This window comes from Maylandia zebra, linkage group LG23 (genome assembly GCF_041146795.1).
Source record: "Maylandia zebra isolate NMK-2024a linkage group LG23, Mzebra_GT3a, whole genome shotgun sequence".
Taxonomy (NCBI): domain Eukaryota; kingdom Metazoa; phylum Chordata; class Actinopteri; order Cichliformes; family Cichlidae; genus Maylandia; species Maylandia zebra.
In genome coordinates this window covers 33,180,349-33,207,267 of record NC_135188.1, presented here as the reverse complement: position 1 = coordinate 33,207,267, position 26,919 = coordinate 33,180,349, and the positions used below count along the sequence as shown (strand labels likewise).

General features: G+C 39.3%; 1 protein-coding gene across 2 annotated transcripts in view; it reads right to left on the bottom strand.

Annotated features, from left to right (window-relative positions):
* The window catches only part of LOC101477258 (uncharacterized), a 33,579-nt gene extending 16,557 nt beyond the window's left edge, over positions 1-17,022 (bottom strand). For both annotated transcript variants that reach the window (XM_004570402.4, XM_004570403.4), the window contains exons 1-15: positions 16,737-17,022; positions 16,448-16,605; positions 14,836-15,410; positions 12,556-12,576; positions 12,405-12,464; positions 9,920-9,973; positions 9,784-9,828; positions 9,568-9,594; positions 9,170-9,214; positions 9,012-9,056; positions 8,616-8,669; positions 5,514-5,582; positions 5,344-5,412; positions 3,257-3,325; positions 589-657 (exon numbers count right to left, since the gene is read on the bottom strand). In XM_004570402.4, the coding sequence (XP_004570459.1) occupies positions 589-657; positions 3,257-3,325; positions 5,344-5,412; positions 5,514-5,582; positions 8,616-8,669; positions 9,012-9,056; positions 9,170-9,214; positions 9,568-9,594; positions 9,784-9,828; positions 9,920-9,973; positions 12,405-12,464; positions 12,556-12,576; positions 14,836-15,410; positions 16,448-16,598 (1,353 nt within the window). In that variant the 5' untranslated portion in view covers positions 16,599-16,605; positions 16,737-17,022. The remainder of the gene's footprint in view (positions 1-588; positions 658-3,256; positions 3,326-5,343; positions 5,413-5,513; positions 5,583-8,615; positions 8,670-9,011; positions 9,057-9,169; positions 9,215-9,567; positions 9,595-9,783; positions 9,829-9,919; positions 9,974-12,404; positions 12,465-12,555; positions 12,577-14,835; positions 15,411-16,447; positions 16,606-16,736) is intronic.
* Between the last annotated feature and the right edge of the window lie 9,897 nt (positions 17,023-26,919).

Sequence of the window (26,919 nt, the reverse complement as noted above, 5' to 3'; positions counted from 1 at the left end):
TCACAAATATATGATGGTAATGCAGAGAACCCTGCAGGCGGTGTTTGTCATTACTGCATGAAAACTTTGTGATTACCTCCAATAAACTTCACTACAAAGCCCACGGTAAAACTGTCAGCAACATCGGTGTCGAGAACACCCGTGTAAATCACAACGAAAAAGTTTTTTTGGGGGGGAAATGATTTTTCATGTAGCAGAAAGAATTACATAGCTAAAAATCAACTCAGCCTTTCTTTGTCTGTAAGTCTGTGAGCTAAAATGCTGCCAGATGGCTGTGAAGCTCTACAAACGCATCCTGAAAGACAAACCTTTACCTTTATGTCTATGTCTGACTGTACCTGACTGCAGGCTAACTTTTCCACATTCATCAGCACAAGCAGTGAAACTGCGCTCCTCCTACACTATCCATGCTTTGACCTTGATTCATCATCTGTGGACTGTGACCTCCTACATAACACTGCACTGAATGCATTCATCCGTGGCTCTGCCAACTTATGGCCTTCTTCACAACAGGACTCCGGCTTTCTCTTCATGGCTGTGTGAAGGCTTTTCAGCAGGCGCCTTAGTTAAGGCCTCTTTAAACTCCACCTTGTCTCCTTTGATTCCAGCACCCGGCTGTCCTCTGGGTCCCCGTGGCCCTTCCAAGCCTCGCTCTCCCTGCCAAGATGGACAAAAAAGTTACTGCAAATTGACTCTTGAAATATCAGTAAGATGTATGAAAATAATGCCAAAATAGGAGCAGAAAAATAAGTATAAAAGTTAGAATAATAAGATATTAGTCAAAATACAGATGTTATTTTCCAAAAGAACTCACACAGTGTAAAACATTACACGACTTTGAAGCCAAACAGGAGTTTTAGTTTAACCAATGTATCATCTTTCAGCTGCTTCCTCATTCCCCGAGGTTTCACCACAGCAGATGGATCCACATACTTGATTTGGCACAGTTTCTGTACCAGATGCCCTTCCTGACACAACATACAGGCCTGGGCCCTGCACTAAGAATACACTGGTTTATAACCCCTCCCACTCACCCAAGGCTGGATTTATGTCTCCTCAGTGTCAGACTGGGGATGTCTTATATGTAAAGCAAATGTGTTAACCACTGCTTTTCATTCACAATGAATTATTTCATCTTTTTAATCTGACTTTAAAGAGAATGATGGCTTTGTAACTGAAAAGCTGCCATTGGAGTAACGTGCATTACGAGCTGTTTCTCAGTTAGTTTCATGGCTTCTTGTGATGGTTTAGCAAAAACAAAATGCTTATTGTTATTATAAATGTTCAGTTTGATTTATGTCAGTTACTGATAGAAGAGTGTAACTTGCTCACCAGAAGTGGCCTGAAAGATCCAAACTTGCACACAGTTTCTGTTTCTTCTACGGAAAGCAGAAGTAGCCATACTATATAGTATATAGGAATATTGTGGTATTTCATGTATATCAAAACGTGCCTAGAGGAGATATAAGTATTACACAAAGAGAAAAAGCAGGAGGAGAAATTCACTGAGGGATTAGAAAGATAATACAGGATGACAGTCAGTAAAATGAAAAAAAAAAATGCTGCATAATGTCCTGCACTTTATAGACTGCAGAAAAATCCGATTTCCCTTAAGGAAATATTTCTGCGTCTTCCAAGGACATCCAAGGACAACAGAAACAATGTCGCATAGAGGAGTACACTGATTAACATGCCGCTCTTGCATGTTAGCCTCAAGAAGTAAAGATTTACTGTCGTAACTCTATGATCCCTCACAAGCTGAGGTGCTAATGATGTGGAAAAAGCTGCAGAGCTCCTGTGAATCTGGAGCCTGTCGAGGCTTGTCATGTGAAGAATGCTGCTTTGGAACAAGAACGCCATTAAAAAAAGTGGGGAAAAAGCACCCTTGAGGCCAATCTTCAGCAGTGGGGGATCCACCTTCTCCTGTGTGTGTGTGTGTGTGTGTGTGGGGGGGGGGGGCATGGCTGATACCATCACCAAGGCAAGTCGCCAAGTGATAAATCAAATAGTAGTCTGAGGCAGTCTAAAGTTGAAAATTTCACCTGAATTCCACTTCCTGTGATACAAAACTGCTCTGTTAGTCTTATAACAAAGTCACAGAGTTTTTACAGTAACTATGTTTAATTCAGCTGTGTGCATTTATCAAAACAACAGAGCTGCATGACAAATGCACAGATCTGACACCTGTAATTTGAAAGAAACCACAAACATTTTACAAAGGAACGCTTCCAAAAGTAATAATACATTTTTGCAATTACACTGATGTTGAGCTATGTTGTTTTTAATTGCTTGGGGAATCAATACAACTTTTGTGGGAGATAATTAAAATGATCTAAGGGCTGAGTCTGATAAATATTTTAATATTTTTCAACATTAAAAAGAATGAAATAACTCTGCTGGATGTTTCAAATTGTCTTAAATTTTCCACTTTCACTTCAAAAATGTCTCTGTCTGCATGAAAACACAAAAAAACACGTCACTCAAAATCATGCCAAAAGAACAGGTGGAGGCATAAATCTAAACATACAGAAATGTTGGCCAATCAGAAGCCCATAAACAAAAACACGCTGTGCAATCTGAAAAAGGACGGGAAAACTAAGAATAACAATAGGAAACATTAAAGCATCACAAAAACATGCTGTGTATGTCTTCTGCACAGTATAAGGACACACTCAAATACTGAATGAAAAATTTTTTTGGCCCAAAAATGTCAAAGATATCTCTCATGTGGAAATTGCTTTGGAAAACGAAAACAACATGAGAGAACGTATATATCCACATGTGCTTAAAAGACACTGAGTGTGCATATATGAATGTGTGTGCCTGATGGCCTTGAGAAAAAACAGACATACGAAAAGACTCTTTATTTCCTCTCTCAGTGAGTCACTGACATGATGCCCTGGCTTTTTTCTTGAACCATCTCTGAAACTTTTTTATGCTTTATGTGGAGATGTTCTCATGTCCTGTGCTGGATACGATCAACGGACTAGATCACAGCACGAGGTAATGAGAGCCATACCACACTGTTAATTTATGGAACTTTTGTGTTGAGTTATCATGTCTTGTAATCCTACACATCATCAATTTCCTGTCATTACATTCTGGAATCTGGAGCCCAGATGGATCTTTGTGTAGGTCAGTTTGTAGATATGAAAGGTATGAATGCCTTAAACAGGGTCAAAGGGGTTAAAAGAGTTTCCCTGGCTGTTTTTTACACGAAAAAGGTCAGACTTAAAAAGCATGAACGCTAACTCACCTTTGGTCCAGGCAGACCTTCTCCTATCAGCCCTCTCTCTCCTTGGACTCCCTGTGGTCCTTGAGGTCCCTGAGTAAAACAAAGGAAACTGAAAAGATGTCTCACATGCAAACTAGGTTGTCTCTGAAGATAAAATGTAATGTCCCTGCTTGGATGTCAACATTTCGTTCTGTTGCTTCTTTACTTGTCTCTTGTCTAAGGTGTGGTGACAAACTGGATCTAACCCCCGCCAAATGTTTCCATCTGGCCAAGGTATTAGCAATAGATCCTTAAACAGTGAGGGGGGTTCACAGAGGGGAAGGTTTGCCTTCAGGGACTTTTGCCAAAAAGCTTTTTTAAAAGTCAGGTGTAGTAGTTTATAGAGCAGCAAGGCTCACATATATATTAGGTTTTATTGGATGTCTGACAGACAAGAGACAGGAGACTGAGGTTGGTGTTCCATGTGTCTCCAAATATCAAAATTCTGATTTTTATTATTATTCTTTCATATTTTCATTTTTTAAATTACTTTTAAGTTGCACTTTGATTTTAGATTTAGCCATCATTTACCTGCAACAGAAGTTTAAAACTTGAATTAGATATTATGTGTAGCTAGCCCTCCTGAGTATTTGTTACATTTAATAAAAACTGTTGATGGCAAAAAAAAAAAGCCCATTTATTTATTTATATATATATATATATATATATATATATATATATATATATATATATATATATATATATATATATATATATATATAAAAACACCCAGCACGCCCCTGCGGGCTTCAAGCTCGGGTCCTCTACCAGAGGCCTGGGAGCTTGAGGGTCCTGCGCAGTATCTTAGCTGTTCCCAGGACTGCGCTCTTCTGGACAGAGATCTCCGATGTTGTTCCCGGGATCTGCTGGAGCCACTCGCCTAGCTTGGGAGTCACCGCACCTAGTGCTCCGATTACCACGGGGACCACCGTTACCTTCACCCTCCACATCCTCTCGTGCTCTGATATATCTCGTGTGTATGTGTATGTATGTATGTATGTATGTATGTATGTATGTATGTATGTATATATATATATATATATATATATATATATATATATATATATATATTGAAAGCCCTGAAATATAAGACTTTTAAAACCAGCTCACAATGTTAGCCTCCAAGCAGTTGTTGTTTTTTTTAGGTATCATAAAAACACAAAGCTAGGGCGGCAAAATTAATAACATTTGAATCTCAATCACGATTTTGGGTTCCCGTAATTAAATTAACATGACAGATTGATATTACCAGATCAAGTATTCCTCATATCAGCGCCTGACCACATGCCTGCATTCTGTATGGCTGAAGACATTTGTCCACAAACACAGTAAGTAACAAAATCTATAAGAAAATGGTCAACGTATTGCACAAAAGATACATTATTCCCTCAGCAATTATTGTTCTAAAGTTGCAATGCTTATGCAGGGTGCAAAACATTGCAAGGTAAAAAGAGAGGCATATCCCAGCTGTCAAGCACTTTGCTTTGAGTTTTAGTCACACTGATCTCAATGGTACAATTAATATAAGTTAGATTGTGTCTCCAGGTAAAATATGTCTCTGCATGGCTGTCCATATTTTCTTCTGTCGCTTCTTTACATGTCAAACGATTCTATCATTCACATTTATACAGAAATAGATCACTTTTTAAACTATTTAATACACTGCTGAAGCTGTATGTGTCTAAGAGGTATTTTTCTTCCTAAACATGCTCATAATGGTCTTTATTTAATGTCCACTGGACAAATCTTCACACCTTTCAAGGTTTACTCTTGTTTCTGCCTCCTTTGCCTTGTCCAAAAACAGCGCTTTTCCATTTTAGCAAGCTAGTTGCCATAGTTACTCAGTTTGTTTCACCATTCACTATTTCAGCTGCTTGGAAGAAGGTACCAAGAGCGAAAAATGCTATCTTCTTGCATTTTATTTATTTATTTATGTATGTATCCAGAAGTTTAAGTACCCCCTAGACATCATTACTCCATACCCGTTACATTGTACATTTGGCATTTTGACATTACATTGCCATCATCTACAATGCTAATGTGAAGTGTGAGTTGCTAGTTTATCTCACCGGTGGTCCAGGCTCACCAATTCCTAGAGGACCTGGAGGCCCTGGTTGCCCCTGGAAACCAATATCACCCTGCAAGAAAGTGAGAGGAGTGCTCATACAGGGTGAGAGTCAAGTGGATTATTATGCCTTTTTAACTTAATTTTCCAAAAGAATAGGGTAGCAGACTTTACCTTGGGTCCCGGAAGGCCAATCCCTTGTTCCCCTTGGATTCCAGGTGGCCCAGGAAGTCCCCTTTCCCCCTATAAAAACAAGCAGGGACAGACTTGTGGATACAAAGGCGCATAAACAGTTGCACGTACAGTTGTAAACAACAGCAAAAACTAGCAAAAAAAATCCGAAATGACTGACTTTCTTTCCCACACCCACATAAACATACATGATCTGCTTCCTCTCCTTCTCAGCTGTTTTTAAAGGGGATTTAGTACTACGGGGTTCCTTCATTCCTTTAGCTTTATTGTTAAAGAATGCAATTATTCACGCAGAGGTCATAAATCACAGCTTTGCTGTGCAACAGGAGGGCGAGCAAAAGGCGTGAAGAGGCTGTAGAAATGTTAGCAGGCGCATACCAGTAGATTTTTTTTCTTCTGTTGCCCTTTCAAGCAAGTTGGGACAATGTTTAATGCCAGACATTAGTCTGCCATTCAGGTGATATAGGATGACAGCCAGATTATCAACATGAACATTCTTCCAAAATAATTAAGGAGGGAACACTTGGTGGGGGAGTGTGTGCTTATGGCAGAATTGGCAGGTATAACACGGGACTGGGGGCTTAAAAAGTGGAAACAGACAAATAAGCTGACAAGGTAATAACAGATGAGCTACTTCAGAGGGCTTTCCAATGTTCCAGCAGGGACGGATCATAACTCACAATAAAAGCGTTCAAATGTATAGTCATTGAATCAGTGTTATCAGTTAGTAGAGCTACTTGACATTTGTGATGTTATTTATGCCGGTGCTGGATGAAGTTAATCAAATTGCATTTTAAATGTCAATGTTGTGCGTGTGATATTTTGAATCTGATGATCAAACACTTTATTTATGTCACATTCTTCCATATGCAGCAAAACGTTTCATGTTTCACCACTACTACTCCACAGGTACCAGAATTATTGGAGGCTCCTTTGATACGGCTATGTAAGACTTAACCCAAAGCAGACTTCAAAGGACTTTATGTGTCCAGCTTAAAAAAAAGTGTATCCTTTAGATATACATCTGGTTTTTAAGATTTTGGGTCACCTTTGATGAATGATTTTGGGCTGGACAAGGGGAAAGGCCAGTCTCTGGTTCAGAGAGAATTCCATCACATATAAAGGAATGTCTGATTTATGTCTCCTTTAGTTCACTTTTGTACTCTCGGAACAAGTTCTAAAGACATGTAGTGCAGCCTTGTTGAAAATCAAATGAACTTATAGCCCTTCCACAGGGGCCACAGTGGAAGGTGGAGTGAAAAGGCTGCCACAATCAGATGCATCTATCTTAAATGTAAAAAATGCTTTATTCTCTACACAACAATCAAACAAAAGTAGGGACTGGCTTGATTGCTCAAAAATAAAGTTCCTCTAAAGCCACTTAAGGTGGCTCTGAAAGTGAGTGAGTCCTGATAGACTCACCAGTTAAAATGTCCAACGTTACAACATTAAAAACCTCATTTAGAGTCCATCCATCCGTTCGCTTCTGCTTATCCTTCTCAGGGTCCCTGGAGCCTTTCCCAGCTGTCATAGGGCAAGAGGCAGGGTACACCCTGGACAGGTCGCCAGTCTGTCGCAGAGAGCCATTCAGAACTACAAGTAATTTAGATTTTTCAATTAACCTATCCCCACAAACTACATGTCTTTGGACTGTGGGAGGAAGCCAGTGTACTCACGCAAACACAGGAAGAACATGCAAACGCCACACAGAAAAACTGATAGTGGATTGAACTAAGGACCTTTTTGCTGTGAGGCAACAGTGCTAACCACCGTGCCACCGTGCTGCCCCTTATTTTGAGTATGGCACAAAAACTATTTTGGCTTCAACTGTACTACTGCTTTAATTAAGTATTTGGATACAGGCTTAAAATGATATTGTAGGTGTATCTATGGTTGCTTTAATTGACAGGTACACCTGCATGGGTATAGGTTTACCTACACAGGTGACTTAAGCTTCAACTCAACCAGTGATGCTGGTGCTTTTTGGAGAATTTTTACTCTCATCAGTGTTTTCATTGGGACATCTAACAATTTTATTTCATTTCTTTTTCTTAAGTAATTTCCCCATTTTTTTAACATAACTTTTAATTTCCCTGTGCCATGTTTTTCAAACATTTGTTTTCTGCTCTTACTTATAAACTGTTTTTCTTTTAGTCAATTTTCTGTCTTCACATTAATTATTACCTTCTGGCTAAACCTGTCAGTTAGTGGTTAACTTATTGGACACCTGGAAGAGTCAGAAAATCAACACATTTTTTGTGTGTAACAAGAAAAAATTTTTTTTTTTAAAGAAAAGCAATAAATAAAACACATTAACCGTTTATTTCACATGAATTGTGTGACTTTAAATCCAGCCACCTTAAAATGACTTAAATCTACTGTATCCATTTGGAGATGTATTAATCAAAGTGGGGTTGCATCAACACTAACCAGATACTTACTCAGAATAGCCAATCACCTGAAAAACAAGTTAGTCCAGCCTACATTCAATGTATTATCAGAATATCCTAACAATTCATTGAAAAGCCCTCAGTTGAACCTAAATGCTGCAGTAAGAGTACTTACAGGGACAAGAAAGAGAGAGCCTATTTCTCCCATATTGGTTTCCCTTCATTGGCTCCCCGTTAAGTCTAGCATCTCTCTTCTGTGGGCCAAACTCCCACGAGACAGCCTGTTTACCTTTAGAATAAGGCTTAAAATTTTCCTTTGTAATCAAGCTTAGTTAGGGCTGGATAAGGTGAGGTAAATGGTAAATGGACTGATTCTTACATAGCGCTTTTCTACTCTTTCTGAGAACTCAAAGCATTTTATACAACTTACCCACCCATTCAAACTTCTTCATTCAAGTACTCTCATCTACGCTTTTGATAAAGCTTATAGTCAGGGCTGGATCAGATCACACTGAATCCTCCTTTAGTTACGGTGCAATAGTCCTAGACTGCTGGAGGCTTTCTCTGATGCAATGATCTCTACCCATTATGTGAACCGAGGCTACACTACACTACATACAATCAGTATTTTAGATGGAAGCTTCAACCATGTCAACCACTGCAATTGGCTTCATTGAGACAGAGGAGTACTTACTTTTTTGCCCATCACACCTTCAGGTCCAGTATCACCAGGTGGGCCGGATAAGCCCTAAAAGTTAAATGAGTGTGTGAGTGACACACTTATATATAAGTAAGTAGTAGACAGAAGTAGTACATTAAGTTAATGTAAATTAATTATGGATAACATAGACCGACATCTTTGAAATAAAAATACTGTCCTGATGTCCTACTGACCTGAACAACAACATGCTAAGGCTGTATGGATAGGCTACACCTGTTGATGTGTACCTGCCACTAACAGTCACTATTTAAAAAATATCATACAATTTAATGACACAAATTTGTCCTCTTTTTTTAATCATTCTTAAGTGCATTGTGGGATGTTTTGACAGTTGATATGATACCAAGAGATATAAAAATTTAAATTTACTTGAAGTCCACGATTTCCTCTTGGTCCAACTGGTCCTTCAGGACCCTGTAATAAATGACATTTGTCAAGCTTCATATTCACAAGCAGTGCTTTAGCAACTTTGTAATATTTGAACACATATATAAGATTTGTTTCACAGCATTCAAATTGCAACATACTCTGTCTCCCTTAATTCCAGGTGTGCCACACTCCCCCCTCTCTCCCTGTGATAGAATAAAAAGTGTTAGGTGAGTTCTTTAGTATAGCATCATTATGCATAATTTAGGACTTGTATCCCATGGTTTTTCTGTGACACATTTATGACACAGAGTGTAATGCCCAAGGATAACTTTATCATTGTACAATGGGAAATATGTAAACACAAGATTGGCATCAAAGATAGTTGAACAAAGTTGTAAAACTGAAACAAAACTGAACTGCATCACATTTCCAGTATTACTGTATTATATCATGTACGGAGGATATAATTCTGTAGTTTCCCACAAGCATGGGGAAGTTTGCGTAACCATGAAGACAGAGAGAGAGACATAAAGAGAGACTAGAATCTATACATTACCTTCTCCCCTTTGTATCCTGGTTTTCCCTGTGTGTACAAAACATGACGTCAGGAGGATAAAGACAAAGAGAAAAGCGCTGGAATACAGTTAACAAAAAAATACTTCATTCTTCTCATTCTACAATAATGATTTATGGAAGAGCGATGTTAAGGCTTTCACACTGAATTTGTCAGTCTTGACTTAGCCTTGACCTTACCAACTTGATTTAAGCTCACCTCTGCTCCAATTCGACCTGGAAGTCCACCGAGCCCAATCTCACCCTGTGAAAAAGGGAATTTTAGTTTAAAAAGGAAAGGCAGGCCACGTTGTTTGCATGTGCTTTAACTGTGTGAAATAAATACAAGTCTGCACCTTTTGTCCTTTTGGGCCAGGGCTTCCATCCTCTCCAGGACGACCCTTCTTGCCCTGTAGAGAAAAACATTGTAGCAAGGTTAAAGATACATAATCATCGACAGAGTAACATTTCTGTTTGTTAATACTTTGTATAAAATAAATATATTAAATCTTATTTAATTAACTTTATTCCCAGTACAGATAGTGAATAACTGTATTTTACTGTAACTACCTAGCAATACACCTTTAAGTCTGGCCCATGCCATCTCTTGCAGGAGACCCTTCAGCATGTTGAACAGCTGTCAGTGGAAGTGAAGGCCAATAAAATAGCCTTCCTTCTTCCTATTGCTGTGCTGCAATGCACAGTATAACAGCTCTTTTTGTTTAACAGAAACATGTTTCCAGTTCATCACAGCCGCTGAGTCTGGGAGCAGATGAGACAAAAGAGATGTGGTCTGCATGCGAGTGTAAGTCCGTAGACGAACAACCGTCTGGTTGTTTTTGCTGTTTTTGTGTTGTGAACTATGCATGCTCTTACATTGTAAGTATACGCCTTCTTGTGTGTGTCTGTCTTCATACAGTGTTTCCGTCAGTGTGTGCAGATAGACACAGCTTTGGTTTTGGAGCATTAGGTTTGAGAGGGTAATTACGCTGTTCTCATCCTGTGAAAATACATCAAAGAAAAACTGCAGTGTCTAATTGAAGCTGACCTTCTCGCCACAATAAAAGATATCCTCTTGTCACGACATGGCTTTGGCAGGCAAAGGAGGTCTTTCATTGTAACATTGTATCTGCTGAGATGTGTCCTCACACAATCCAAAGTTCACGGGTTGCTTTAACAGACGTGATTCAGCAGATTTCTCATGTACATTTAGATCATTTCTGAAAAAAATCGCTAGAGGAATGTACTCTAACTGCTTCAGGGTTGTTTAAAACCATAAGATTTACTAAACTCCCTCCAAAAATGTGCAAGTAGTCTTTTGGCATAGACACTGAGTTGTTATCTGTGCTGTGCTTGTTATCAAGCAAGCCAGTTTTGGCGTCAATGTCTTTTCAGCACAGTAGAAAAGTATGGATTATGACTGTAAAATAAATGATAACAATTGAAAATTGATAAATGAATTATTAAATATAATTTCATAACTTTATACTACAGAAATTTTTACATAGTGGCGTTTTTTAAATGTCATTCTAATTTATTATTTTTTGATCTGGAAAAGCAGAAAATACAATTTTCTAATGACTAAAGCTAAAAATGTAACTGAAGAAAGGCTGTTTAGCAGTGTACTCAAACTGTTTAACTTCTTCTAAATTGTATTTCTCTGAAGAAGATATTTAGAATTCAAATGCTGCAGTTATTTGCTTCTGTTAAACAGAGCTCTATAGTGAGTGACAACCCCAACCCTGGTATGTTTGGAGGCTTTCGGTGGGTGAGGCTCAAAACTTAGAACACTGTACCAACTGTCTAGTAGCCTCTAGCCTCTGGGGCTTTTCTGTTGCCAGCGATACTGGTACATTACAAAAAGTAAATAATGAAGAGGACCAACTCCAAATTCTTTAACTTCATCTAAAATCATCAGGTAAACAGTTGAAACGTGGACATATTTGGGTGTTCCAACATGATAATGATCCCAAACCCACATCAAAACTGGTTTTTGAATAGATAACACAAGCAAGATAAAGCAAACTATTAACTTTTTGGAGTGGGCATCTCAAAGCTCTGACCTCAGCCATATTGAAACTATGATTAAAAACAGGGTCTCTATCAGGAAACCAACCAATTTAAATGACCTATGAAAACAAGTTTGGTCAAATATCCATCAGAATGATACAGGAAGCATCTGGTGCAGAGTTGACTTACTAAAGGACATCCAGCCAAATATATACGTATATATATATATGAGCCAGTATATGTAATTTTGATAGCTCAGTCAATTTTTTAACTGTACTGGCAACAACTTTAAAATTAAACATGCTAACTGAAGTCTGTAAAGTCTGAAAAGTAGCTCTTGGGCTTTTTTTTTAGTAATTTCTTTGAGCACTGCAATATTTGACATTTGGGTGAAGTTTGGGAATTTGTGAATATTTTCTGCTCTCAATAATCTTGCTCACTGTACAATGATGGACTACAAGTTATTTGAAAATGGCCATATAACTCTTTCTAGATTGATGCAGAACAGTGATTGATTTTTTTAAGGTTACTGATGATGAGTCTCCTGCTTTGTGTTAACAAATATCTGAATGCTACAGACTAGTGAACATTCAAGATCCTTGTTTTTATAGAGGTCACACCTCTCACACCTGGTTTTGAGCAACTCTGTAAAATTAAATTAAATATTTATCTTTTATTTATATGTAAAATGCAGTTATTTTCCTTGTGTTGTTACATAAGAAAAAAGGCAATGTTACCCAATTTTATTTATCTAGTTACATATTAAATACTTTATTTAGTAATTATTGATTATTGGACACTTTTCTGCTCCATAGATGTTGGCATACTCACAGCAGGTCCACTGGGTCCCCTCTCACCCTTCTCACATGCACATTTGCTCTGCAGGGGGCACTTCAAAAAACAAGAGAAGAAGAGTGAGATGGACCATACAGGGGCATATATAACAAAATATGTCTGGAAAAACATGAGGCTCAAGACTTACCCCTTCATCAGCCACAGCCGTCTGTGATGGAAGAAGCAGAACAATATCAAGATGTTGTAACCTTCTTTTTTTTTTTACATATATACAATTCAACAGAGTAGCTCAAAATTGAAGGTAAGACAATATTCTCAGTATTCTGGCTTCAAAACACACATCTAAAGACACGTCTGTTATTAGAGGACCTGAGTGTTGCTGTTCAATGGGAACTAAAGATAAAAGACAAGTTCTCAGCTGGGACAGGACTACATGATTATGACATACAGATGCTGACTGTACAAGGCAATGAGATGAAAGTCGTGAGTGTAGATGCTGCTGGGCTGTTGCATGCCATGAGAATTCAGTCTGTCAGATCCAGTGTTCTGGGAACCTCGGTGCAGGTTTTCCATAAAGATTTTCCTTTGTCATGTGTACCACCTGTGTCAACAGTAAAGCTTAAGTTTGAAGCCTGAGTGGCATTTGAGGGGCTTGTTGAATGATGAAGCATGCTTGCATGGGTTTGCTGTGTTGCTGTATTTACTGCACCCAATTTTCCCACAAAGAGTTATAATGTGAAGCACATGTTGCTGCCAGTAGCCTGGAAGCATGTCTGGAGAATGTTTCAGAGCAACACATGCTGCAATTGTCTTGGCAGAAATACTTATAAAAGTTAACTTACCTAACTTAAGTCAACATAAAATGTTTCTTAGTTTCATCACGTTTCTCTACAGAGTTTTATTGCTAATGACAGCAGATCTATTACCATGGCAGCCGGTAGCAGGTGTACATAGGGGATGCAATAAGGCAAGAAATCAAAGCAGTGGGTGGTAACAATGGCAGCAGCAGTGGAAGTGCTTATTCAGTGCCTTGAGATACTAAAGACTTTTGATTTGGAAAGCATCTGTCTGCATAATGGCTTTTTGAAGATTTTATCTGTCATAATTCTTTTCCCCTCTGGAAACAGGCAAATATCAAACATACATGCAATTTCACAAGCAGTGTAAGAGCTGTAGGTATATGGTTTCTAGCCAGTTCAGAATGATAACTTGTAAGTCTGAACATGCATGAGCGTAGGCTTTTCTTCCAAGGTGCTTAAATGAAAATGTATTTAGAAAACTATAACTGGGCAATTTATATTTTTGTGCCATGAAAAATTAATTGCACCCTGCATGATTTCTTAGCGTTAGTGCGTATTTGTCAAACCCCCAAAAAGCAAAAAATGAAATTTTGCATCAGGTTAAACACATTTTAGCATGAGAAAAAGCAACATGAATAAATACAAAATGTGGTTCTTTAATGATTATTTAAGGGGGGAGGGGGGGGATCCAAAGCTTAGTTCATTTTCACTAGGCATGCCCAGGCTTGATTAATGCCATACTCGATAAATCCTGAAATCACTTAAAAAGAACCTGTTTGACAAACCTGTTTGCTAAATGATCTCAGAAACTAACACATCATGACTCTTTCTTTAAAAACAACAACAAAAAAAAAAAAACTGTTGAAAAACAATGTCAAGAACAGAGTCTGGAAAAACTTTGGACTCTACTGACCCACATGAAGAGCCATTATTCACAAATGGAGAAAACTAGAAACAGTGGTCCAAAAGTGCCTCAATAACTAATACAACAGGTCACAAAAGAACCCAGAACAACATCTAAATGTCTGTAAAGGTTCTCAGTCATCAAGGTCATCGAAGTCTAAGGAGGGTCATGGACCCCCTATTGATCCTCTACCTTATCACACCCGTTTTCACACCTTGGCTCGTGTGATTAGGTAGACGATCAGTAGGGGGTGCATGACACTCCCATAGGGCTTAAAATCTGGGACTCTCTACGAACTCAAGAAGCTTCTCGGATGAGAGGTGAAACGTCTTCAAGAAACTTAAACAAGTGCAGACGCTTTTCTTTCCAAGCTCCTTAAACAACAACATCTAAAGAAATGCAATCTTCACTTTCCTCAGTTAAGGTCAGGGTTCAACAGGAAGAATAAGCCTGGACAAAAATGGCATCCGTGGGAAAAGTCCAAGCCAGAAAAACACATAAAGGCTTGTCTCATAGGAAGGCTTGGGCAGCATTACAGCTTAATAACTTAAATCATCATTTTGTGTTTACTCTGGTTATCTTTTTTAATATTAAAATTTGTTTGATTATCTGAAACATGTAAGTGTGACAAATGCCAAAGACTAAAAAATCAAGAAAGGGGGCAAATTTTTTTTTTTTATTGCAGTGTACCATAAAAAGCTAATAAGCCAGTCTGTAGCATACAATCCAAAACAAGCAAAAACTAAATGTTGTTTTTACTCACAATTTCTTTAATAACTTTTTCCGCAACGTTTCTGTCCTGCAGGTTGTGAAGGTAGCGGGAAGCTGGAGAGTTAGCAATTAGCTGCAGCTGTGCTTTATTAGCCAGCTCGTTGGCTTCAGGCGTGATTCCTATGGCAAAGAAACGGACACCCTGGTTCTTGGCATCAGCCACAGCTGAAAATATGTCTGGGTTCCTTGGGTGAGAGATGCCATCAAAGAGCAGAATGGCCACCTTTACGCTGCTGGTATCTGACTCTTCTGAGTAGATGCGGGTCAAGTTAGTGATGGCATAGGTGGTGTAGGTGCCGTGGCCAATATACACAATTGGAGAAATTCGGGCCTTAAAGTCTTCTGTGCCTCGCCACTGTTTGAAAGTCTGCTCTATGATGACGTGACTGCTGTACTGAAGGAGGGCTGCACGGGAACTCAACCCCCGTCCAGTCTGCAGCCGCAGGCCCTGCAGCCGGTCCATCAAGTCTAAGGCAAAGCGCTTTTCCTGGGCATGGTTGTCCTTGGCGCTCTCTGAGCTATCGATAAGAAAAGCTATCTCCAAACTGCAGTCCTCATCAACAAGCGCTGCAAAGAGAGGAGTTAGGCTTTATGAAACATGCAATAGCAAAAATATCAGCTGCCTTAAACTGAAATCTCTCAGCTTTTAAATATTAATGAAGCTATTAGTGAAGAGGCAGGAGAAAACAAGACAAGAGAGCAGAGACGACACGTAGCAAAGGGCCTCAGGTCAGAATCGAATCGCATTATATTATATTATGTTTAACATATTACATTATGTTATATATATATATATATATATATATATATATATATATATATATAACCAATGAGTGATATCAACTAATGTTTAACATTTAAAATGCAGAGCGTAAAGGACCAAGTAAGTATTTAGCAAACAAAGCACATGTTGCATTTCACTGTTACAGGACAGCTGTTAAGCTTCACAGCAAACCTCTGGATACAATGAATTTTCCTGTATTTGTTGGCTGGAAATTTTCATTTTAATGATACCAGCCAAATGCAAAGACCCCACTGATCACAGTCAAACAAATTTCATTACTAGGGGTGACATTTTTATCAGACTGTCCTCTAGAGGGGGGAAAGGTGATTTATTAGGTTTATTGACTGTTATAGGCTGATCGCTTTTCCAGAACAGTGTGATGACTTTGTGAATGTGACATGTCATTTTAAAAAGAAAATAAAAGTAACTCAACTTGCTGCACCAACCTTGGTGGAAGGAGGTCACAGATCTAATACAGGCTGAGGATAAATCACATTAATCTTCACGGGAATATGTCACAGAGAGAATGTGCCTGGGGAAACAGGACTCTGAGCGAATAAAACGTTTGGGTAACAGAGCACTGAATGGTCACGAGGGAGATGGATGATTCTGAGAAGCCTCAGAGATACGATCAATCCAGGTGGATTGCATCCTGCAGCGATGTCCTTGTTGAATATCATGTTCTACTTTTTACACCTGTAGCTGTACTGTTTCCTTACCTGAACAAATTCCACACCACTTCCTCCAAATTAGAGTATTAGTGGAAAAGAAAAAAAGTAGACTCTGGTTTTCTTAGAAATTCTTGAAACAAAAAACTTACATTTGCCATTTGGAGGTATGAAGTTTGAAGAATATACTTTGTTCTTCTTCTTAGGGGTTACCGCTGGTTCTTCATCGCCTTCTTCATAGTCCTGTGCCAACAGACCCTGAAGTCCCCACAGCAGCAGGAGCCAGTGCATGGAGGGGACCATGACTTCTCTAACAGGGGTAAAGGAAAAACGATTAAAAAAGAGATGCATTTGAATACTGCGCACAAAACCCTGTACACACTCACAGAACAAGCTTTAACAAGCATAAATGTTTAAGACTCAGCCATCAAGCATGCATACCTTGCAGTGTTGCTGACTCCTTAAGAACTTGTGCCCTGTACTCCGTAGCTCTCCTGGCAGTGAAATTCAGGAAAAAGTTTAAAATAGGACAAATAAGAATTTCTTCAGTCAGAGTAAGTTTGATTCCATGTCCTGTGCGTCATGTTTATTGGCCTGTTGCAGAAGTTGTTGCAGAGTCTCCAGATGCAGCAGGCAGCATATAGTCACACCAGAAGCTGAAGCAGCAGTGAAAAACCCCAAACCTTTATTCTGGCTCTCATGGGACTCCCATAAATTCAAGCCATCCCCAAGCTTGCATTAAATGAAGAGAAGTCCGGCCCTTTTTCTGATGATCGCTCCCTTTGGGTGAGAGTGTGGGTGGGGTAGAGAGGCAGTTACAGACATTCTAGAAAGACATGATCGAGCAACCAGTAACCTTTCCCTCTAAGCTCATTTTTTTGTAATTGTTGGTTGGGTTCCAAGTGAGTATTTATCCGTGTTTTCAGTGTGTTTTGTGGCAGTAGGGCAATTTAGGACATAAAGATAACGATATTATAATATGTCTGGTGAGAAAATGGGCAATCTATCTAGTTTTTCAATATACAAGATGCCTCACTCATCCAAGCACTTTTTATACACCTAAGTGCTTTTTTGTGTTATCCTTGCCCAAGGATACTTGGTCATCCAGATTCGAGTACCCAGAGCTTAAACCACCACCCTTCTGATTGGTAGTTGACCTGCTCTACCTCCTGAGCTGTAGCCTCTCCACTGGTGTTACTCTATTATCTAACTGTCAATATGACTGGACCATTGAAGTCCAGGTTAGCTATTTCAGGTAACTATTTTGCCTCTTGGAGCCACTGTGAACTCATTGCAGTTTATAGATGTATGACAGAAGCTCATCTAAAAATGTCCCATTGACCCCCTGCTGTACATGTTATTAGCCTTCCATCTAAGCCAGTAGTATTTATTTTAATATTATTTTAATATTTATTCATATTTGTGTTTACCTGATAATTGTAAGTCCAGCCTTTTAGCTCAGATTTTGGACCCCACCATTAACAGAGGTAAACATTTAGCTCATTGTTTTTTCTGTCTGAATATACCGCTAATGTATATTGGATTTTTAGAATCTATTTGTGGCTAAAAGGAATAGTAAGAGTAAAAGAAAATAAAGCTTGAAGTCTCCATCAAGCCAAGGGAACAATCACTCCATGGTCATTTTCTGTAGGTTAACCAGTGCAAGCAGCCCCGTTGCGAGATCTCGCAAAACAAACTCGGGATCTCGCAAAACAAACTCGGGATCTCGCAAAACTTTTGCAAGATCTTGCAAAACAAACTCGGGAGTTGAAAAGTTGAATTCCAACGATGGCGGCAGCTACTTAGTTGTAATATTATTCTTTCTGGGTCACAAAATACACTTTTAAGATATTTTCAGGCGTGAATGTAGTTGTGTAAACGTCAGATACCTGTTCGGTTTACAAGACATCACATATTTGCAAAAGTGCTCCGACGTTTTCGGAGATCTGACATCCACTAGCTCGAAGCTAACGGGAAGTCGAGACCTACTACAGCCAGGAGGAACACCGCCTTCCCGGCACATCGTGCCTCGACCTCCCGGTCGGCTTCGAGCTGGTGGCCTGCGAGATCCCGAGTTTGTTTTGCGAGATCTCGCAAAAGTTTTGCGAGATCCCGAGTTTGTTTTGTGAGATCTTGCAAAAGTTTTGCGAGATCCCGAGTTTGTTTTGCGAGATCTTGCAAAACTTTTGCGAGATCTCGCAAAAGTCCGTCTTAATTTTTTTTTTCTCCCATGTCCCCTGCGGGGCTCCGTACTCTTAAGGTAACACACCGTGCAAAAGAAGTTACCAGAATCCACCTATGAAAACACCCAGAGCACTTATCTGTTTTTCCTTTGACTTGATTTCCTGACATTTACAATACTCCGAACTAAGTAAACTAATAAGAATATTTACAGACCAATGTAGTGTCTACAGGTAAATACTAGTGTAATATATTTCTGAGAGTACATCTGGATGGAATTTTCAATATTCATTTATTTATATTGTTCAGAACCAGTAGGTCTAATTTGGACCCACATGAATCCTTTTCAGTTCCAAAGAAAAGTTTCATAGCTCCTGAAATATATTATAATATCTGTGCAGTACTGGATCAGAGGAGTTTTGTATTCCCAGGGTTTAACCATATAACTTGAACCAGACTCCCATAACTCAGAAACTGGAATAACACTTGGACTAAATGAAGAAATGGATAGGCTCAATACAGCAGGAACTCAGCGTAATTGGCAGTCCAAATATAATCAAACAGTATATGAGCGACTTTGGCCTTTGCGATGCATGGCGCTCCCTTCACCCCAACAGTAAGGAATGTACTTTTTTTCTCACATGTTTATCAAAGATGAAGACTTTATTAAATATTTTTAAAAAGAATGGACTCTATATTTAGACTATAAAGACACTCCCGGAACTTCAGCATCTGTTCTATGGGAAGCAGATGGGAAGCAGGGAAAGCTGTGATGAGAGGTAAAATAATTTCTTTCTCATCACATAAAAAGAAAGAAGAAAACAAAAATATTCAGGAATTAGAAAAAAACATCAAATCCCTAGAAGAAGCCTACGTGTCTCACCAAGATCAAGAAACAATGAACAAAATAGGCAAAACAAAACTAGAATTAAATGAGATAATTGATAAAAAAAATATATATAAATTCTTAGTACAAAGACTACGCTTACTAAATTATGAACATGGTAATAAATCCGGTCAATTTCTAGCAAACCAGTTAAAAATAAAGAAAGAAAAAACAAGATTCTGCTGTTCAAGATTCATCTGGGAACACAGATGAATCTTGTTCAAAACAAAAAAACAACATTTTCAGGGATTTCTATTAAACGTTGTATTGACCACAAATAAACCCATCTAAAAAAGAAATTGATCAGTTTTTGGACAACAACTCTTCCAAAATTATTAGACACTCAAGCAATGGCACTGGATTCACCACTGACGCCAGGTGAACTCCAGGAAGCCCTGATAAGTGTGCCCAATAATAAGGCTTCGGGTCCAGATGGCTTTCCTGCAGAATTCTACAAAGATTTCTGGACGATTCTAGCACCAGTTTTTTACTGAACGTTGTTGGAAATCAAAGAAAAGGGCAGACTTCCATGAAATATGAATTCTGCAAACATTAATCTCCTGCTAAAACCAGGCAAAGACCCTGTATATCCCTCAAGCTATCGTCCAATATCCCTTATAAATGTAGACCTTAAAATAATCTGCAAAGCTCTCTCAAATAGACTAGAGAAAATAACCCCCCTCTTAATTCTTACGGGTCTCCTCAGCTCTTATATCCCTGGGAGAGCGCTTAGATCAGCAGGCCAAATGCTCCTGGTGCGACCTAGTTCTCGGCTCAAGACCAGAGGTGACCGCGCATTCGCCGCTGTCGCACCCTACCTCTGGAATAACCTCCCCCTAGCTATTCGGGCGTCTGATTCAATTCAATCTTTTAAATCTCAATTAAAAACTTATTTGATTAGCCTTGCTTTTGTAACAGCCGCCGTTTTCTTTGTGAGTATTTATTATTTATGCGGGCAAAAGCCTGTTCTAACGTTTGAGTCTAAGGTTTATTTTTTAGCACCTGGCGGCTCTTTTTTACGGAGCCCCGCAGGAGACACGGAAGGAAAAAAAATTAAGACTGACCTTTTCGAGATCTCGCAAAAAAACTTGGGATCTCGCAAAAGCTTTGCGAGATCTGAACTGGGCCCCGGTCCAGATGGGCCTGGGCCCCCTTTCGCTGGCGGGTTGCAGAGTATGGGGGCGGTCTGCATCTCCCCACCCCAGGGAAAAGGGTAACACTACCTGGGTCTGGGTGCAGTTTCCCCCTCCAGAGGCAAGGGTACCTAGACCCGGGGCTTAGAGTACGCTTGGGGAGTGTGATTGTGTGTATAGTGTCTCTTTATGTCTGTGTCCACTTTGGGTGAGTGTTGAGTAATTGCATATGAGAGCATGAGGGTGGGAATGGATGTTTGTATCTGTGTGTGCCTGTTTGTCTGTGTCCACCGAGGTATCAGACGCCACCTCTCTGGGGACACCTCAGGCCCTCCAAGGTATGGAAGCCTATCTCCCCCACCACTTCCCCTACCAGTGGCAGACGCCCTCAGACATTGGTGCGTTGGTGGGTCTTTGTGTCCGGGGATGGGCGCCCAGGTACACACCGACTCACTCCTTGGTGGCTGCTTGTCGGGGCCTGGAGCCTGGGGCTCGCTCGGGCCACTTCGGGGGTGGGGTGCCCTCAGCCTCTCGGCCTGGGGCTCGGTCACTCAGGCACGGCTGGCTGCCGGCGGAGCTCACGTGCACGTCACTGAAACCCCCCCTGGCTTCTGCTCCGCGGCTGCTGAGTGAGCCCTCATCTGGGACTCTCCTCAGCTCTTTCTGGGACAGTGGCGCAGCTGCCCCTCTGTTGGTCTTCCTTGGTCTCTTGTGTTCTGAGGACCTCTGGATGTCTGGAGTTTTGATCTCCTCCATACCTGCTTCATGCCCTGGAGGATGGGGCTATGCCCCCACCCACACCTTCTAGCAGATCATTACATGAAGGAACCTTTTAAATACAAGCGCGCTCATGCTCACAGGTGTACACACGGGTGCTCACACACACAAACTACACCCTTTTTGGCTCCTACCTCAAAGCACACTGTGCATCTTGCTATTTAAAAATGTTAAAAAATTAGTAAATAATTGCATTCTGGTGTTGTTTATCAATCAATCAATCAATCAATCAATCAATCAATCAAATTGATTGATTTATATTCTACTCAGCATCAAAATGTTTTCTGTAAACCATAAAAAATTTTCTGTACACGAAAGTTTTGCTGGTTTGGTCTTCGCACCACCTGAGTAGAAGAAAAAGAAAGAAAGAAAAAAAAACACTTGGTGTTGTTATTGCCTCCTTTGTTACTGAATTTAGGTAAAGGTAAGCGGTCACAAAAAAATGCTCTCTTTCAAAGATAAAGCTGCTTAAATCCCTTTCTTTCAAGTTTCAAGTGCTGATTAAGCAAAGCAAGAAACTCTTGAAGTTACTTTTGTCGTTTCTGCTTCTGCTTTGGATATTTCACATGAATCAAGGGAACGTCTGTTGCACAGACTCTTTTTTTGTTCCATAACACGCACCATATGGTAAAACTAGGATGCAGCATAGCGCTGAATTTCAATATGACACGTCTAATAAAAATGAAGGGCCAAAAAATTTAGAAAATCTTCTGTAAAACTAAACAAACAGCTGCAAATCCACAAAACTCTCATGACACTTTTTTGAGCTCTGTTTTCTCACTTTTTTGTATTATTAAAAACGGGTTGCATTTTCCATCTATGAACTTTTATTTGTTGACGGTTTTCTAAACGCAACACCCACCATGACTCTAAATTTCACAACAATTAACTGACATTCATTAAGAGCATGATAATAAATTAATAAAGATGATCCTATCTGAAAGTGTACTGTGATGCTCTGAGCACATGCAGACACCACTAAAGGGCATCAATAAAGAGCAGGGCATGGTATTTTGATGCAGTGACACAGAATTGAATTTTAATGAGCAAATAGCTTCATTGGAAGAAGACGTGTATGGCAGATCGTTCTTTTATGACACTATGGAAGAAACCACTTAGCTCTTTGAAATTCCATAACCCCTCCAGACATCTTTCCGGTGACTTTAGTTTAATCACTGCTTTTACAAGATAATGCATGATCTTTAAACAGATAGTTACAGCACCACAGACGCATGACATGCGAAGCTCTTGATTGTCGCATCAATGCATATCACATATTTTTAAGATTGTTTGGAGCAACAAAACACGCATATGTGTCCCAACAAGCCCTCGCATCAGTGTGGTGTAAAGGAGAGCTGAGGGCTATACCACAGTGGAGTCAATAGCTCAGGCTTTTGGTTGCCATGTAAAAGGTTTTCACAGAACTCTTTGCAGTTCTACATCGACCTAAATATGCCTTTACAGGAACTGAGAGATAAAGCAGCAGCCAGGTCCTGGTAATCAAATGAGACTGATTAACTGATCATCAGTAAGTGTGAGCACTTCCATAAAAGCAGAATTCTGGATGCTAACATAATCGCACAGTCTTTCCAGGACTGAATGTTCCAGCAAATTCACCACAAGGTCAGACCATGCAATGTTTGCAGAAACTGCAAAAATCCAAAACCTAGATCTCAGACTCTGCAGGCCTCAGCTAGCATGTTAAATGTTAAAGTTCAAGACATTTGAAAACGACTGACAAAATAAGCCGGTTCCGCTTTCTTAATTCTTCGATAAGTCAGGGCCAAGCCAGCTCCGATCAGCCAGAACCCTGTTACCATGGTTCCGAATAGGTAGATATCTTCAGCACTCAGGCTCACCCAAGCCCAAACTTCTCGTTGAGAAAGGGGTGTCAATTGCATATGCAAGCACGACTTCCACTGTGAGCATTCTAACTGCTCCCATCATCTCATGATCAAAAATAGGAAATACAGTTTGCCCATAGATAGTGCCCATAGAAGGTCAAAGGTTACTTTTTGTCGATTCAAACAGAGAGTAGATTCTACAGATAACTCCGTAATGATTAACATTAGCACATTAAGCTTATGTGCTTGAATGGTAACCACATCGACCTCTGCTGCATTTGACTGTTTGAATAAACATGTTGATTCTTGTATCACACTCTTGTGAACTCATATAGCAGATCACTGTGGCTACAGTAACAGAAACTCAAAGTCTGTCTAACACTAAGTAAAGGCTGCTAACTGACGTCAGTATTATTCCACCAACAACATTGGAGCTTTTTCAGCAGAATTGTTAAAATAGTTTTTTTCAACGAGCTTCTACCTGTAACAATCCAGCAACACAAACCACAAAGCCTAGCAACTAATCTCAGTCATCAGTCATCAGACATTACTTTGGGGCATGCAAAGGATGCTTAACTCATGTGCTGTTTTTGCAGGCAAATTCAGACTAGTAGAGCTCTATCTGAGCCTGCTGGTTGTCAGATAGTCATCTACAGGCATGGGGAGGGATGCCAATTTTTCACTTAAAGCAATAACCCAAATTATAGGTGTTTAAAAAAATTGTTTAAAAAACTAATAGAATACCACGAGTGCATCAGCAAACACTAAACTTGATTATTTCATGCTGACTGGACTCACCTGCAGTTTTGCCAAAAGTCAAAATCAGACATCACATCTGATTACAAAGCATACTTAAGATTAGAATGGTTCTATACAGAGCATAAGATTAGCACACAGACATTCCTGCTTGTTAAAGTGTTAACTATGTGCTGCTGAAAAGGCAAAGTGTAATAAAACAAAGACAACAGACTTTTCTATACATATTCATACACTAAAAACCCCAAACAACAGTGCTTACACTAGGAAAGAGCATGAGTCACACATTCTATATCTTTTGGTACGGCAGCTCCCTCTACTGTAAATCTAGTGGAATTACAATTCACAATTTCCCAGTTTCATCCTGCAGACTAACTCAAAATATGTCACGGTTCTGGGTCAGTTTCGACCCAGTATTTTGAGTTTTGATTGATTAGTTTATTTTTGGATGTTTATTGTGGTTTTGGGCGCTATGAGTATCATTATTATTATTAGAATTCTATGTTTCTGTTTATTCATGTTTAAGGATTTGTTCTCGGTTGTATCTCACGTTTAGTTTAGTTCAGGTTCCATGTGTCATTCTGTCTGTCTGTCTCAGTGTCAGGTCTGCGTCTTGGTGTAGTGTTCTCGTTTCCTGTTTTATTGTGAAGGTCTGCGTCTCATGTGAGTGTGTTCAGTTTTACCTTTGTCTCGTCTTGTTGATTATTCCCAGCTGTGTCCACCACCTGTGTGTAATTCCCCTGTGTTTCTCTGTGTGTATTTAAGTCGTGTCCTCTGTCATTGTAGTTGCTGGTCTGTCTGTCTGTTCCACCCTGCTTCATCTGTGTGTTTCCCTGCTGTCAACTGCCAAGTGTTTCTGCTCGCTTTCATTCATGTTCTGGTTCTGTAGTCAGTTTGTTCCCAGTCTAGTTTAGTCCTTGTTCGGTTCACCTTTTGTCCATTTTTATTTTGTGTTTAATAAACCACCATCACACCTTTACAAGTGCCTGCTCATCTCACTCGCCGTGACAAAATATTTCCCATATTTCTCTCTCTCTCTCTCTCTCTCTCTCTCGTGCAGATGCCTTGAGCCATCTGTTATGTCTTTATATTTTGTTAGCAAAATGGGAATTAAATGTAGCAATTCATTGAAACATGGGCGAACAAACAGTCTGAATTGTATAAGGCACAAACAGAGATTGTACAATTCGAACACAGATGAAACGCTACCTTTGTTTCATCCTCTGACAAGTTTGGCATGGTGGATCACAATTTAATCAAACTGAATCAAATTAAACACAATTCAATTATATGTATACAGTACCAAATTACAGAGAGACAGAAATAAATATGTGTATAAACAGATAATGAGTGGAAAAAGGTGCATCATGGGAAGCCCCTAGCATCCTAGGCCTATTATAGAAGGATTCAAGGTCATCCGATCCAGCCCTCACTATAAGCTTTGCTAAAAAGGAAAGTTTTAAGCCTAATCTTAAAAGGGTGAGAGGGTGTTTTTCTCCCAAATCCAAGTTGGGAGCTAGTTCCACAGAAGAGGGCTTCTGCTTCCCAATCTACTTTATACTCTAACAACAAGTAATCCTGCTTTCTGAGGGAGGGTTAAACACTATAATGGGCTGATACAGTAATATGAGGTCTTTAAGATCCGATGGGCGCTGATTATTTAAGATCCTGTATTCGTAGAGAAGAAATTTAAATGAGATTCTGTATGTAACAGGGGGCCAATGTTGGAGAAATAGAATCTCTCTTACTAGACTCTGTCAGTAATCTCACTGCACCATTCTGGATAAACTTTTCAGAGAGTTTTTTGGAGAGCCTAATAATAATGCACTACAACAGTCTGCCCTAGAATTAATAAATGCATGAACTAGTTTTTCAGCATCACTCTGAGTCAGGATGTTAGTGATTTTAGAGATACTGTGCAAATGCAAGTCCTACATTTTTTTAATATAAAAATTGAGAGATGCATCCTGGTCAAAAACAAGATTCCAAGATTCCTCAAAGTGTTACTGGAGGACAATGTAATGCCATCCATAGTAAGTATCTTGTTAAACACCATATTTCTAGCATTTATAGGGCACATTACAGATTCAATTACTGTACTCGGCCCCATTAGATTTTGCTTTTTATAATTCCATCAGTTGAGAAGATTTTCAAAACCACTGTCTGAAATATGGCCGCAAAACAGGACCGAGCCTCAGATGGCTGTAGACACTCACTGTGTACAGTCATCTGTGCGTTTTTCTACCCAGGTATGCTTTTACGGCATTGGCAGTGTATATCCTGGTCATGCTAAATGGCTTTGTGACATCCACTGATCATTTCAGAAACAGCGGATTGATTAAATGAAAGGTCAGATGCATTTTTCAGGATGCAAGTCAAGTCTTTGCTGTTTATTTTCCTGTTTCTTAAGGACATGACTTTCAGCAACAACTGCTGCTACTTCACTGATGAACAGTTTATTCACACCTTCAAAATGGAAAACAAATGATCAATAATGAATGTAAAAAATTAGTATTATAGTAAAATATTGAACAATATAAAGGGAATATGGGATATTTTAAATTGCATTGTTAAAAGCAGTTCTGGACAACAAAATTGTCCTCAATATTTTATTGATAATGGCAATAAATGTGCAAAATTTAAAAAAGTGGTTTGACAGGAACAAACTAAATCTAAGTAAAACTAAAATCACAATTCAATTATTGTTGAATTAACCCTAACCCTATTACTGTTATTACTATTATTGCACAGTACTCTCCAATTTATGCTGTGAAACTTTAACATTAGCAAGGTAATTTCGATTTACATGTACAATAAAAATAAAGGGCTATTCTGTTCTGTAAAGTCTACTGGCTGTTGCTATAATGTAAACACGGTAGAAGTGTCTTGAGGCAAACTGAGGCAACTATTTCTCATTTTAATGAGGGCACTGTCAGTGACCTATAATAAAAATAGGTTACATGGATAACACTAGTTATTTAGAGTTTCATCAGGGTTTTTATTTAATTTGGCTACCCCACTGAGAGTCCAAACCATCTACATTAACT